The sequence below is a fragment of the Brachycentrus maculatus genome, unplaced genomic scaffold (genome assembly GCF_059751285.1).
Source record: "Brachycentrus maculatus isolate JH-2025_06_01 unplaced genomic scaffold, ASM5975128v1 h1tg000167l, whole genome shotgun sequence".
Lineage (NCBI taxonomy): Eukaryota > Metazoa > Arthropoda > Insecta > Trichoptera > Brachycentridae > Brachycentrus > Brachycentrus maculatus.
Window position 1 is genome coordinate 555,372 of NW_028280920.1, and position 16,499 is coordinate 571,870.

Consider the following 16,499-nt stretch of genomic DNA (forward strand, 5'->3'; position numbering starts at 1 on the left):
GCGGTTTTATGAGAAAAGAAATGAAGGAAGTATAATATTATTAAATAAAATGCACTCAGGGTTGCATATATATAAATAAATTAATCTAAGTATTTCCATTAATTGATTCGGCAGTCACTTTGTGGTAAAATCTATATATGTTAAAATTTAATTCAATTCAATTTAGTAAATACCACGATTTAAAAAAAAAATAACTATTTGTGCTAATTTTAAAATTTAGAATTAGTTTCACATACGGCGTTTTTAAAATGATGCGGAATGCATCGAAACATGCCGCTCACTCCTTTCAACAACGTCATATGTCAAATAACTTGATTTTTCAGGAGATCGTTTTTAATGTTTAAAAATAAAATAAAATGTATTAAAAATAAATATCAAGCCACTTATTGAACTTTTAACCATGCAACAGATCTTTTTAGGTAAAAAATGTTTTTTCTCCAGTTGAAAAATATTTAGTATATTTAAGAAAATGGTTAAACAATACATTTTCTTCAAAATGATAAAACAACACTTTCTCCCCTGTAGCGGATAAATATTAAGTTAAAAATATGTCGCTTTTGCTGTGATATAGTACATTTTCTGGGCATTCCGAAAACATGCACAATAAAAATTGACGATTTTTGATTTATGACGTTGTTGAAAGGAGTGAGCGATGTGACAGTAGATTGTAAGGAATAGTGATATTAACTAAGTAAAAATTTAATTATTTTATGTATTTTTAAATAATTTTTCAATGTTGTCCTAAATGATGTCAATTTAAAATTAGCTTAGCAATGAAATCAATAAAATATAAACTAAATGTTTGATAACATGAACAAATTCAGCCCCCAATTTTGAATATTCTGATCTGCTTTATAAACAAACCTCAACCCCGATATTTCGTGGGAAGAATAAACACGACCAGAGAACTATTTGCTTATCCCTTCTTTGTTAAATTATTATTATCCTGGGTTGTGTGGTGTATGACTTGTCCTTTTTTGACGATTACAATATGCTGAAATTTGTATGCAGAATCATGTTCCGTTTCTGCTGGGAATTGGTCTGAAAGCCCTTCAATGATCGGATGTTTTATATGATATCTGTCATTTAAAAAATGACTGTTTTGTTGATGCCGAGATACTGGCCGACAAAGCTGTTCTTGCTGTATGAAAATGTGTTAAGGCTCAACAATCAATATTGCTCAATTCTTTTTCTAATTGTGCATAGGGCACTGAATTGTATTGACGCAGTTTTATCTTGATTATTAATGACATGAAGGCAAAGTGATCAGTCCTGCGCTTCAGAGACCTGTCCAGGGTAATTTTAAATAAATATTAGAGAGTAAAGTCACCAATATTTATTTTCACCCCTTCCCCTGGAAATTGAACCCGGGACTTCTAGTACGGTATCATAACACTCTAACCATTACACCACCGAGTCCAATAATAATCAATAGACCGCGACTAAATTAAAATTTAAGCCAGATAACATTTTAATGTTTGAATTCAGACGATCAACGAATTCGTCAGTAAAATGTACCAACACTTAAAGTGCGCCAAAAGCCATAATTTATGTAAACAAAAATTTATTTTAAAAAGTTCAGCAGGTTATTTTTGATTTTATAATTTCATAAAAAATTTTTGACTGTTTTGTTTGTTTAAAAAAAATATGTTGGAAAAATGAATATAAGGTACATAATATGTTACATTTAGAGGTAGTTATTTTAAGTGGTTTTTATTTTTTAGTCGTTTAGATCTAGAGAAGAATATTTCATTGATTCATTCAAAAACGTCACAAAATAATAAATTAATGTATGTGAAGAAATTTAAATACAAAATATTATTTGGTGATTTGTGAAATCCGTTAACAAGGGGAGTATTCGTTCGAAACTTAGGGCTCTTTCTCATTATGTAAATTAATACGTAAAAACTGCACGTTCCATCCCCTTCACTCTGTTGTTTTTTAAACCCAGTGAACTTTTTTTATGCGATGAAACCCAAAATTAAATTATATCGAATGAATGGAATAACCAACAAAAGCTTTAAAAATTGATTTTAGTTAGCTGAGCCGTTAATTGAAAAACTGGTATTTGAAAAATTCATACACACACCTAACCATATATGTTTTTCGACGAAAACAAAAAATTATGAATCATAAAAAAAAATATTTTACTATCACACTGAATTTAAGTTACAGTTTTTACTCTCAGATAAAAACCACCCATCTCTGACATTTACACGTCATTACAAAAAATTGATCGTTATAACTTTCGACCACTGAAGTAATTAATAATATTAAATATTTTATGTATGATTAAATGTTTTTTAAAATAAGTAAAAAAGTTTACATAATTTTTAACCTTAATTTAATGAGTAGAATATAAATCCTTTTTTATGATATAAATCTTTTTTTATAAAAATTATGAATTTGAAATTTTAAAATAGTAATAAGGTAGCGTAATCAATAGCAAGCTGCACAGAGAGCAGTAAAACCCTTAAACGCTTACATTCTGGGTACATTTCTGTTACACCATATGACGTTTGGGGTACAGTAATATTATTCAAGTAATTGAAATAAAATATTTTTTTAATAATTAGTATTGAGGCGTAATACATTTTTGTAATAAACGTAGTAACATTATTCATTCATTACAACTTGAATATTAGGTATGTAATCTACGGTATGGTTATAAATATTTTGTGAAAGTATCTGTGCGTTGTGTGTTGAGATGTGTGGTACAAACCAAAACAATTTTTTTAAAGACTAAAAAAAATATGTTGAGATTCAGAAGTCCACTGAGCTTAATAAAATGCACACTAGTACATTAGGGAAAAGCTCTAGTTAGTAAAAACAAGTTAAGTTCGCCTTGTCTCAGCAGATGGCGCTAGTGGGGACTCTCATCTCTTACCTTTAATCCGATACACCCCTAAATCACTTTATGTAAAATAGTAAAAACTTTTTTATTACAATAAGATAGTGTAAGTTACATATATCCATCGTTCCTAACCTCAATAAGTTATCATGTTTTTTTGTGTCCAAATAAATTTATGCCGATTGCGCAAAAATTGATTTACGCGTAAATATGTAGTAGTTCCAACGTAAAGCATTTAACCTCTTGGGAACCGCTTATTTTTTGAAAAAAATATTGATACATTTGTTCTTATTCCGTAGTTTATATTTTTTCTTTCGTTTTAATGTTCCCTTTAAAATTATATTCTAACACTATAATACTGAGAATTTTAATATTGATTAAGGGCCAGTATTCGATAAATTGCAACATAATTTTCTTTAAAATCTTTAAAGTATTGAAAAAAAATAAGTTTTTCTCCCAAACTCTTTAAACAGAATAATAGAGTAAATGAATTAAATAAAAATTTAAAAAATCTGCAACATTTTGAGCGTGTCCAAATGTGTGTGTAAAGTGATCACTTAAACCAGCCTATGACGGTCGTCAGCCTAATAATTAAAAAGTCAAGTCAGGTAATATTTAAAAAAAATCATCTGCGTTGAGATTTCAATAAATGATTTGATTTTAATCGGTTAGAAAATGTTATATACATCTATCCGGTTTCGTTTATTGGTTTCCAATTTAAGACCACCCCTTTATCTGGTAGGTAGATATACGTATCTACATACATAGGTCCACTAAATGCAACGACTTCTTTTCTATCGCCGATATAAAATACGCGAAATCGAAACCATTTCGGGTTTGCGAAAGATTTCCCGCGGAGTGTTTTCTTGTTTGTATTATTATTGGCCGATCGCTCGTTTAGATTTTCAACTCAAATAAACTTGGAGTTTTTCTCCTATCCGGGATGCCGTAAACAAGATGGAAATGGCCGCCGATAAACCGAATTTATGATAAAAATGAGATAAGTTATTAGAATTGAAAAGTGTATTTATTACGATACGATTGCTATTCAGTTATATTTCTATATAAGGCGATTATAAGTTTGCTTGAAAAAAATATTGTTACGTAGAGAATATCCAAAAGGATGTAAAAAACAGGCTTGGTACGAGAATGTTGAATATTTTCATGAACCAAAAGAAGACTTGAAAAACATTTTAAAAATTATTTTTTACTGATATTAATTTTAAAAAAAATCGTCGATTAATATGCTAACGTGCATTTATTTTTACTTTTGTAACATAATTTAAGATTTGCTAGCATATTATTTTCACACGACACAGCAGAGGAAGACCGGGAAAAACTTGACATATTCAAACATTTCAAATACTTGATAGTGGTGAGGTCAGGAATCAAAATAATACGGGGAATAATAGTCGACTTGTAAGCGATCTCTCAAACGAATGTGCGGAACAACGGTGAACCTATGATATATGATCGAATGGTGAAACAAGAAAAGAATGCAAGGTTGAGATAATAATGTATGATCGATAAAATTAAGATGGTTTGGGTATGTGGAACGAATGAGTGAAGAAAGAACGGTAAAGCAAATTTATGAGGCGAATCTAGTTGGAAATAGGAGCAGAGGAAGACAGGAAAACTTTTCACGATCAAGTATTTCAAATACTTGAAAGTGGTCAGGTTAGGAGTCGGAATAATCGGCGTGTATGTATGAGGAGTTGCATAAATGTGGATGATATTGTTTGCAAAGACAGCCTACCTCTGCCGGGAAGCGGTGTGATGACTAGTTGTTTTTTTTTTTAAATTTCAAATAATTTGGACCAAATTCCAATTTTTGATCCGTCTGAATAATGGACAATGTAGTAAAAAAGGTGTAAATGTGTTGAATAGTGCACAAAAGTAACGCGACTTTGATTAATAGATCCTTAAATCTACATCTTGGTTGGATTTTATTCACATTCATATTGCTCAAAGTCCACTTTTCGCGAAATATTTTCACAAATAATATAGGTTGTTATTTTTGTTGTTCAGCCGTAAATATATATGGATTTTGCTTTTTATATATTTTTTTACTAAATAAATAGGTACTTAAAAAATGTGTATATAATATGAAATTTTGTTCAACCTCCCAGATTATGAAGTGATTATAGTTAAAATCGTTCAACTTAAATATATTTTTTCATTAATTGATTCGGCAGTCACTTTGTGGTAAAATCTGTCCACTTTTTATTTAAGTTTTACTAGGTAAATACTACTACGACTAATTCTTAAAACATATTGTGACAAGTATTTCGATGCATTCCGCATTAATTTAAAACATCGCGTGTGTTTAAAAATTATGCGATATCCATTGAAATCAGTGTTACAAAAGATTTATAGATCCAGTGGTATTCACCGAGAAAACTTACAAATAATGTCAGAAACATTATTTGATCATAGTATGATGATATGCCTAAATGTATGAAAAATGAAAAGAGTCAAAAGAATTTTAAAATATTTTGCCAACTGTAAGGAAATTTATATATATATATATATATATATATATATATATATATATATATATATATATATATATATATATATATATATATATATATATATATATATATATATATAGATGATGTAAATTAAGTGTAAATAATAGTTTATATTAGTTGTAATATAAGCGAACAACCACTGCCTTGTCGTGTATATAATATTATATTAAGCATATTAGAATTTTATCTAGCCTCCTACTGCCAGTCGTGTGTTTTATCATATAAAATGCAGTTTTGCCGAGAAATATCAATATAAAACTTATATGACCACGAAATGTTTTAAAGAGAAAGGCCACAAAAATGTTTTATTAATTTCTGCATTAAAAAATACAATGTAGGTAGATTACTACAGTCCTGATGCGTATCGCCTATCGTATCAGAATTGTGTAACTTGTGAAATGGTCCTGTTACGTGGTTCGAACCCCAATCCCTCGACAATCAGAGCCATTCAGCGGGCCACAATGGCCCATTGTGCGGATAAGCAATGGTTGCCGTGTCAGGGGCGCAAAAACAGCCGATTAGTCTTGCCGACAAGCATCGGTTGCCGGGCCCGCTTGCCCAGCCCTGATACACTTCTGATGGCTTCTTTGTACCGACACAATGGACACATTAATTGAATCAAATCCGATTGCAACGTTTAATATTTAATTCATGACTGGTGAGTTATGTCGCGAGGCATAATAACCCAGATTAGATATTGAGAAAGGATTGAACTTGATTGCGGACTTATTATTTAATCGAAATGTATTGTTGATAATGCTACTTGCCTCGTTCTTAGTATTGCTTACCTAATGCATACAACACCAAAATATCGGGGCACAATAAAATAAATGTTAAAGAATAACAATACTATCAATACTCGGTCGAGTATTCATAATAGAGACATGGAAAATAATGATAATAGAAAGCACAAATTTCTAATTTGTTTAATTTCACAATGCTTGTGAATCTTTCAAAATGTTTAAAAAACAACAACAATCCAATAAAAGTGACAGTAGCTGTCAAGTAACATGCTGTTGCCATGAATAATATTTAGTAAGTATTGCGTGCTGCTTCAATAGATGAATAGATGGGATTCAATAGATAGTTCATTAGATGGGGCTGCTATTGTCGTTAAAAAATGTTGAAAAAACATAATTTCATACGTCCCTGATAAAACACCACTTTCAAAAAGGTTTTCATAAGACGTAAATTTTTAGCAACATAAATACCTAAAACGTGTTTTTTGCACAATTTTTTTTTTAGAAATACTAAATAAGAGGCAGAAATTAAATTTCCATTGAACACCCTTAAAAATACAACAAGAAAAATTGGTATCATACTTTTATATATTAAATGTATAAGAAGAACCCAGTAACTTAGAAATGAGAATTACGATTCTACCAATGAACTTACTATGATCCGAATTCGATACAATTAAATGATTAATAATCTGGATTTTAAAATTCTGGGGATGGGGGAAAAATATAATTTTTTTATAGTAAAACAAGTACTGATTTATTTACCGACTTTGTTTCGGCGATGTAAATATAATTTTATATTTTATTAAGATGTATTCTAAAATGAATGGAATGATTAAAAGAAATGATTTATTTGCCGACTTTATTTAAGCGATATAAAAATAATTTTATACTGTCTTGAGATGTATTCTAAAATGAATGGAATGATTAAAAGTAATGATTTATTTACCGACTTTATTTCGGCGATGTAAATATAATTTTATATTTTAGTAAGATGTATTCTAAAATGAATGGAATGATTAAAAGTAATGATTTATTTACCGACTTTATTTCGGCGATGTAAATATAATTTTATATTTTATTAAGATGTATTCTAAAATGAATGGAATGATTAAAAGTAATGATTTATTTACCGACTTTATTTAAGCGATATAAAAATAATTTTATATTGTCATGAGATGTATTCTAAAATGAATGGAATGATTAAAAGTAATGATTTATTTACCGACTTTATTTCGGCGATGTAAATATAATTTTATATTTTATTAAGATGTATTCTAAAATGAATGGAATGATTAAAAGTAATGATTTATTTACCGACTTTATTTAAGCGATATAAAAATAATTTTATATTGTCATGAGATGTATTCTAAAATGAATGGAATGATTAAAAGTAATGATTTATTTACCGACTTTATTTCGGCGATGTAAATATAATTTTATATTTTAGTGAGATGTATTCTAAAATGAATGGAATGATTAAAAGTAATGATTTATTTACCGACTTTATTTAAGCGATATAAAAATAATTTTATATTGTCATAAGATGTATTCTAAAATGAATGGAATGATTAAAAGTAATGATTTATTTACCGACTTTATTTCGGCGATGTAAATATAATTTTATATTTTAGTGAGATGTATTCTAAAATGAATGGAATGATTAAAAGTAATGATTTATTTACCAACTTCATTTAAACGATAAAAAAATAATTTTATATTGTCATGATATGTATTCTAAAATGAATGGAATGATTAAAAGTAATCATTTATTTACCGACTTTATTTAAGCGATATAAAAATAATTTTATATTGTCATGAGATGTATTCTAAAATGAATGGAATGATTAAAAGTAATGATTTATTTACCAACTTCATTTAAACGATAAAAAAATAATTTTATATTGTCATGATATGTATTCTAAAATGAATGGAATGATTAAAAGTAATCATTTATTTACCGACTTTATTTAAGCGATATAAAAATAATTTTATATTGTCATGAGATGTATTCTAAAATGAACGGAATGATTAAAAGTAATGATTTATTTACCGACTTTATTTCGGCGATTTAAATATAATTTTATATTTTATTAAGATGTATTCTAAAATGAATGGAATGATTAAAAGTAATGATTTATTACCAACTTCATTTGTGCAATATAAAAATAATTTTATGTTGTCATGAGATGTATTCTAAAATGAATGGAATGATTAAAAGTAATGATATATTTACCTCGGCGATGCAAATATGATTTAATTGAAATGAGGTGTATTTTAAAATGAATGAAATGATTTAGTTCTTTTTGTAAAGCAGGTACAATAATCTGTAAATCATAAAAATTAAATGTTTCTTTGTGTTTATTGAACCGGTTACCTGAATTTGAAAACACTTTCTGGTTTTATGAATACAACACTCCCCCCGTAAAAAAAAATATAATTCTGCAGTGAATCAGTGGCGCGATGAAATGTGATTCGAATGGAGTATCGCCACCCCTAAATAAGGGTTTATATAAAATTATTTCTTGAAACCGACTTAAAGGATTAAGAACTGATGAAACTACCCCAAATATTTTAATGTTCACATCATTGTGGTACAATTTACGATAAATCCCAATTGAATTTTCTTTAAACCCAGGTAACACTTGACGTAATCAATTGAATTTTTGCTTGAAACATCGTTTTTATATTGAAAAATAAAATGTTCTTCGAAATCGATTTATCGTTTTGAAAAGAAAAGTGTAATTGAAAGGAAAGGATTTTAAAAATCATAAAAAAATATTGTTTGAATATATATTCTACAAAAAGAAATAATCATTATATGCTCTGATTTAAAAAAATAAAAATAAACACGTCTGCCACCTAGCGTCCGCAGTATTTAATGCAATATAAACGAATAAATAATTTGGTGAAAACATGAAAGGCAAAGCAAGAAGTAGCAGGTAAGGAGTTGAGGGAGACAAGTAGAGGAAATCAACGAAGAATGATATGATGGACAGTTAGGGTTCCTAGTAAGGATAGTTAGTTGTGTTTCAGGCATTTCTTGAAAGTTATCAAAAACGGATGAAGAAGAGATAATGCATTCCATAGTCTGGCCGTTTGTCAGTGCGGGAATTACTGAAGAACGATGTGTTATGGCTAGGAATGAAATATATTTACACCCGTCCAAATACAAACTTGTGCAACTGGTCAAAATTTTAATTCAGCATTTAGAAATCTGTGGAAAGATATTATTTTTACATAAGTGTAAACTAAAAACACGAATGAGTGAGGAAAGAACGGAAAAACAAATTTATGAGACGAATGTAATTGGAAAAATGAGCAGAGTAAGACCGAGAAAAACTTGGCACGATCAGGTGTGCCAAATACTTGAAAGTGGTCAGGTTAGGAGTCGTAATAATCGTCGGGAATGTATGAGGAAATGCATGAACGTGGAAGAGGCGAAGAATGTTTGCATAGACAGAGTGGTGTGGCGTTCTGTTCTCTCTGCATACCCCTGCGGGGAAGCGGCGTGATGGTTAGTTAGTTAGTTAGTTAGTCAGTAAATTACAATTGATCACAGTATAAATGAACAAATAATTATCACATTATATATTAATGAAACTGTAAATTGATGTAAACAAGGAAAGTATTAGAAATTGGATCAGGTAAGGAGATGAGTGGAAAAGGTGGAGGAAACCATGGAAGAATTATATGATGAAAAATAGGGTTTTAAGGATCGATAGTAATTTCAGGCGTTTCTTGAAATTCATTGTATATTGTCCTAAAATTCAACAATAAATGAAAAAGCTCTTGAAAAATCAAAGGAAATTAAAAATGAATATAATTTTTATGTAGTAATGATTTTCCTGGAAGGTCGGTTCTCCAAAAATAGAGCGTATAATGTGTTTTTTCTTAAAAAATATAAAGAAAAAAAAAACAAAATACGTATGTTGAAAAAAAAGTAAATATACTACGACACTTGTGTGATGTAACATTTTCATTTTTCTCTTTACAATTCCAAAATGTCAATATTCGTACCGTTAATTAAATTTTATCCGAAAATATCGTAATTCGCAGAATTTATTTTAAAATGACAAAAATAAATTGTTCAAGCCTTGATACACGAGTATTTGACATCCACACATGCCCACATAAAATTAAAATCAAGCCCACACCATTAAAAGTAAAAATACTGTTGCGTAACTTTATTATTTGTCAGAAAATAAATTAATTTATATTGCATTCTTAACAGGTTTTCGTTCATTACATGTACCTGTTTATAAAATAAAATGGGGGAGTGTATTCAATCCAATTTGGGCAGGCAAAATTAATAAAAATCACGATTAAATCTCTTTTCATTTTCAGTGTTATGAAAAATAGAATCACGTTTACAAGTATATCATAAAAATATTATTAATCACAAGTAATTTCATACATCCAAGTAACTTTGTTGTTTAATCACAAGTAATTTCATACATCCAAGTAACTTTGTTGTTTAATCACAAGTAATTTCATACATCCAAGTAACTTTGTTGTTTAATCACAAGTAATTTCATACATCCAAGTAACTTTGTTGTTTAATCACAAGTAATTTCATACATCCAAGAATCATAAAATTGTATGAACTCATGCCATAAACAAGATATTTATGTAGATAGAATTTTTCACTCAACAATTACGTGAAATTGTAGGTACTTTAATCGTAAAGAGAAAATCCACTCACAATTTGGAATAGGATATAAAATACATAAATATGAAGCCAAAGTAAAGCCACGATAAGTGCTGTTACATAAGCCGAAGTAGCTAGATTTCAGTCACATGGGCGTTAGGGATTTCAAATGAAAAAAAAAACTTAATTTAATTTATATGCTTTTTTTATAGCATTTTGAGTGTGTCCAAATACTTGATCAAAAAATCTGGATTATTTCCAATTACGGGAGTTATTTTTATATTATTTTTTGGCATATCATCAAAGATGAAGAAGAATATGGAAGTCTGGGCATTTACGGGGCTGATGACCGTCATAGGCTGGTTTCAGTGCTGGTTTGGCACTTAAAAAAGCCTATGACGGTCGTCAGCCCCGTAAATGCCCAGACTATTCCATATTCTTCTTCATCTTTGATAGGATGTCAAAAAATAATATAATTTATGTGCATTGAAATATAGCTATTTTTCTTTTGTAATTATGAGAGGGGTCATTGCTAATCTAAATCTACATTTTTGGGACTTTGTCCGCTATTTTATATCATATTTTTTACAACTTAAACATTATCACTGCGTTCCAACTCAGTTGTGATTAACCTTTTCATGGCCGCAAATAAATTACGCCGCAGTGCTCAACAGGCCAAGTATTTTTTTGAAAAAAAAAAGTTGTCTAAAGATATTTTTTGTTGTTGTTTTTATTGAATTATAATTTACTTACCAAATATTATATCCCGCATCGATTGTTAGAGTTTTATTCTTGAAGTTAAACCAGTTTCAAATTTTCAGGGTTGTCGCACTAAGTCGCACACGCAAGTTTTTATTAAATTTAATATTAACACACAACTATTATTTATCAATGGAATATTTTAAAATAATAAGAAAAACACAAAAAAATTGAGCAAAATAAAAACCCCTGGCGTTCAAAACAATCGATTAAAATAATCAATATTTCAAGTGGTTTGAGTGGTAATAATGACATCTGTCAACTGTCAGCTGAAAGTGATACCGATAAATCACTTAAAAGTATTTAAAAACTTTATAAAATATTTTGTGACAACTTCAACTGATGGCAATGTATGTTCCGTTTTTGACAGATTGTCAATATGAGTTAAAACTGCGGAGTAATACGTCATCAAAAGTACTGACGAGATATCTCGTCTCTGGCCATACGGGCACTCCGCCATTTGCCGAGATATCTCGTCTCTGGCAACCATCGGGTTAACATAATCACGCCGCTCAACTAAGTCATCATATTACATTGATAATTTTAATCATTTGAGAACTTTTTATTGTTATTACAATAACAGATATGTAAGTAAGTCACAAACTGTTTAGACAGTAAATTATCCGTCCAAGCTTTGAAGAAGACATGTTTAATATATGTAATTATTCTCACACTCTCGAACACAAGCGCTCATATTATTAAGAGGAGGGTAAATGTTCCGTTACTGGTCTGGTGACAGTTACTTGCATGCTCAAAGTAACTGGCCTGGTGACAGTTACTAGCTTGGTGAAAGATACCGGCCCGGTGACAGCTATTGGCCTACTGAAAGTTATTGGCCTGCTGAAAGTTACTAGCCTACCGATTTACCAATATTATGTAAGAATTTTGAAGACTTTTTTTTAAAAAGATAATGTGTTGTAACGTTATCATTTAAGGCAGGGGTTCCCAACCTTTTTGTACTCTAGAGCACATTCTAAAATGTCGGTGGGGTGGCGGGCACCACTTATTTTTAATCGACTAATTTTTAAGTATTGTCAGAAAAGGATCCACTCATACATACAATATCGTAAACATACGAACGTATTTAATAAATCTAGGCACTCAAAAAATTTAAACTAACAAATAATAATATCATTTTAAATTAATGTTTTTGAAAAAATTCTGTTTGTCGAATAGTGGCGGGCACATACGAATCGTTCCGCGGGCGCGCGGGCGCCATAGTGACCGCGGGCACGGGGTTGGGAACCTTTGATTTAAGGTAATGTTATAGCATACGAGTATAGCGACTAACCATATTTTTTGTCTACCGATTTTAAGATGTACCCGTCTCTTCGTCAGGACAATCACTACAAAGCATGCAATCATTACATAACAGTCAGCATGCAATAGTAAGAAGAGGAACAAGAAAGGCAATTGAGATGCTTAGGCACATAGGACGTAGAGAACCTGAACATGTTGTAAACCAGGCTATTGCCATGGATCTTCCTCGAATGCCATCTAGAGGAAGATCAAAAAATTCATAGATGTTGCAGAACGGTAAAATGATTCGAAGGCATGGCCTATGTGAAGCTGACCCCAACAGTCTACAAAGATGATAAGTTTGGATGGAGCCAGGAAGAAGAAGAAGAAAGTAGGTACTTACCGTTGCACAGTGGGGTATATTGGCGATCTGGGCGGCCAATATTATTTTTCGTTCTAAATCGATTCCAAATATGCCTTTTGACTAATTCATTGTATTATATGGAGATATTTTTTACTTATCAGTAAAAAAAAAAATTTTTTTTTTTTTTTAATAAATGCAAATCGTAGTTAATAATTTAAAAAATATTAGTCCGAGAAAGATGGCCATGGTTCCTCGTCCGGACACAGTTCTTCTTCCCCTTTTAATATAAGCGATTTCTTCATTTGTTATTTTTTTTTGTTTCCTTTATAAATCGTATTCTTATTGGACGACAATAACGTGGTGAAGAAGGAATTGGGTTTTGCCAAATAACCTTATTATTCAAGGAACAAATAAGTTGTAGGGGCACAAACGAACTCTGAAATATGTTTGCATCGGAGTCTGCATCATTTAAAAACGTTTGTTTATATTGAGCTTGTTGTGCTCCATCACAACCCCACTTGCACATTTAAACTAATGTTTCTCTTTCTTTTTTATTTAAATTTTGTAAACATTCTTCTAAATGTGTCAATAGTCGCGTGGTAGTGTGATCCATTAAACTCTGTAGGTTTACTTCGGCACAAGTTTCAGTTACTCTGTAAGCTTTCTTAGCAGGGTAACACTCGAGTTTTGCTTTTTGTAAGATACTGTAACACGGGTATAGTTTTTTATGAGAACTCCTTACTATTTCATATTGCCTTCTCGAAAGATCGGCTTCAACAAAAATAGATAAAGCCTGTGATGGAGTCAATTGCGTTATCCGGGTATTTTTTTGCTGGCAACGAGAATACGCTTTCTTATATTTGGTAGCACGCTTAAGTGTACAGATAATTTCTTTCAACACCAAAGAAGCATCTCTCATCCCGCTTTCTCCTAACTTTGACCGAGTAGCATGGGTGAGCACATCTAATTCAATATGTTTGCGCAAATCTTCAGTTTTCCTTCTTTTGCTTCTCTGACTTGATTCACCAAACGACTTTGATGGTCGTCCTGATCGATTCATTACCCAAGGAATTGTAAAAGTTCCGTCAAGCCAATTTTCATTTTTTATCAAGAAAGTTTCCTCCTTTCTGAGTGCATTAGTCTATCTTCGTTTCATTTTAGACTTGAAATGCGAAAAATCGTTTTTAATTTTCATTGCACACTCGTCAGAAAAATTATCTAATTGTAAAAGGTACTTTTGCAAGCATTCTAATTTTTCATTAATTTTATTAGCATTTTGTTGCTGCATGATAATAAATAACTGTTTTCTAGTCATTATTCTAACATCTACTGGTCCTAAAATAAAAATGTAACAATTTAAAGATAAAAAAACTGTACGTAGTTCAGTTTTCATTATTGTGCTGACTCATCTTAAAAGAGCAATTTCTTGCAAAAGAGCAAAATTCTGCAAAAAAATTTTCAATTTATATAAAGAAAGAGGGCTAAGCTATTTGATACAATCAAAATTATAGCCGGATAACACTCGGAAGCACAACTAAATATCCTTTATTTAAAAAAAAATGAAGGAAAAATCCATTTAAAGGCACTTATTTAAATTAGTTTTTTTTAGTAAATATGTTAGCTATTGCAACTTAAATCTATGTACAATACACTATCTTACCTGCTTGATCACAATCCATTATTAAATTGTATACGTGTAATACAAAAAAATAATAATAATCACTGAAATGTTTGCGTACTAAACGAACAGCGAAAGAGAAACAAGTGCACTCACAATAACAACAACTTTGCGACTGACCATTAGACACGTGAGATGTGCGTGGGGGGGATACAATTATTGCATGTCATCAACAAAATACTCTATTTCATGTTGATATATTTTTCATACACCTGCGACAATGTTTTTAAAAGTGACTTTTGGCCGCCCAGATCGCTAATATACCCCACTGTGCGTTGGTAGATAAAAATTCTCGTAGGCATAAATATTCTTATTGGCGCTCGTAGTGGAGCGTTCCCTTCTCTCTCTTTCTTTCTTTCAAAAACGATAAGTTAAGATGGAGCCAAGAATAAGTTGACTTGGTCAATATCCAAGGTACCTACCTAGAGTACTGATTGTACAATATCCTAGGTACCTAGGGTACTAATCATACAACACCCTAGGTACCTACCTAGAGTACTGACCATACAATATCCTGGGTATCTACCTACCCGCCCAATTCAAATTGTTTATTCGAAATGTTAAAAAGTCCGCGTGTGCGCCTGCGCGGTTGCAGCGGCCGCCGCGGCGGGCCTCCTCGCCAGCGCTGCCCCATTCGTCGCGCGTCAGTCGGCCCGACGAGACCTGTGCGCGGTGCGTGTGTCCGACCTCCGGCGAACTTTCCCGACCGGCGTCCCGCGAAATACGACCGTAGACCCATTCAACTTTCAGCGGTCGCGCTGAAAGGTCGCTGCAGGCTAGCCGCCGGTTTTCCCAGAATTTTCACCTGAAATTACGATAATTTTGTGGATATTGTTAAAATAACTAAACTTTTTTGAAAGTTTGATACAGGACTGTGGAACTATAATAAGTGCGCTTCAATTATGACGATATCGAAATAGTTAAATTCTAATTGCTGAGTTAAATTGGACGCGATAAATATAAACATGTTTTGATGAGAAAAATTAACAGTTAGACTCATTGCGTTTTCGATTGATCACTCAATTATTTGATAAGACTGCACGATAAGTCTTATTTCGCCTGTTGGAAGGAAGTTTTGATCGCCTACAAGAGACTCTCAGCTTCATCATTTGGCAGTCCAGCGAACTGGGAGGATTCAGGAGCAGGAACACCCTCAAGGATCGCCGGTTTCCCAATTATTACATGAAGGTACACCTTACAAATTATTAATATTAATAAAACTTCGTAAATAATAAAATAAAAGAAAAATACATGTTTTTATAAGCATTTTTTTATAAAAACAGATCATATACACCTAAGAAAATATGACAGAAAAAGTAAAAAGGTGATAAAAGAACGTTTGGAACGTAAATAAAGCTACCGGCATATTTTGACGTTTCTCTTTACGCTGAAGCCACGTGGATATTGCATTGCGCGCATGGCTCTACAAAATTTTACGTGTTTACTAACATTTGATTTGAATTTATTTAAAACTTATATTGATTTAAATAATTCTAACATCAGTATTTTAAGATTAAAAAAATTTGTTTTATTGTACTTCATTTGTGAAAAAAGTCGTGTAAAACATCTGCGTAACCGGATGGCAAGTATGACTAGATGTGCGGATGTAAAATAAGCTAGGAGTGTATGTCAGGACAGACGAGTATGGCATTCCATCCTCTCTGCCTACCCCTGCAGATAACG

The 16,499-nt window shown here is 31.1% G+C and overlaps 1 protein-coding gene across 2 annotated transcripts in view; it reads left to right on the forward strand.

Annotated features, from left to right (window-relative positions):
* The first annotated feature begins 15,447 nt into the window (after positions 1-15,447).
* LOC148308386 (LIM domain transcription factor LMO4.1-like) overlaps positions 15,448-16,499 on the forward strand; it is a 99,392-nt gene continuing 98,340 nt past the window's right edge. The window contains exon 1 of one of the 2 annotated variants that reach the window (XM_088261837.1): positions 15,448-16,004. Coding sequence is in view for 1 of the 2 variants with exons in the window: in XM_088261838.1 (XP_088117964.1) it covers positions 15,999-16,004 (6 nt within the window). In the remaining variant the exon portion in view is untranslated. The remainder of the gene's footprint in view (positions 16,005-16,499) is intronic. The other variant, XM_088261838.1, reaches the window with a different exon arrangement.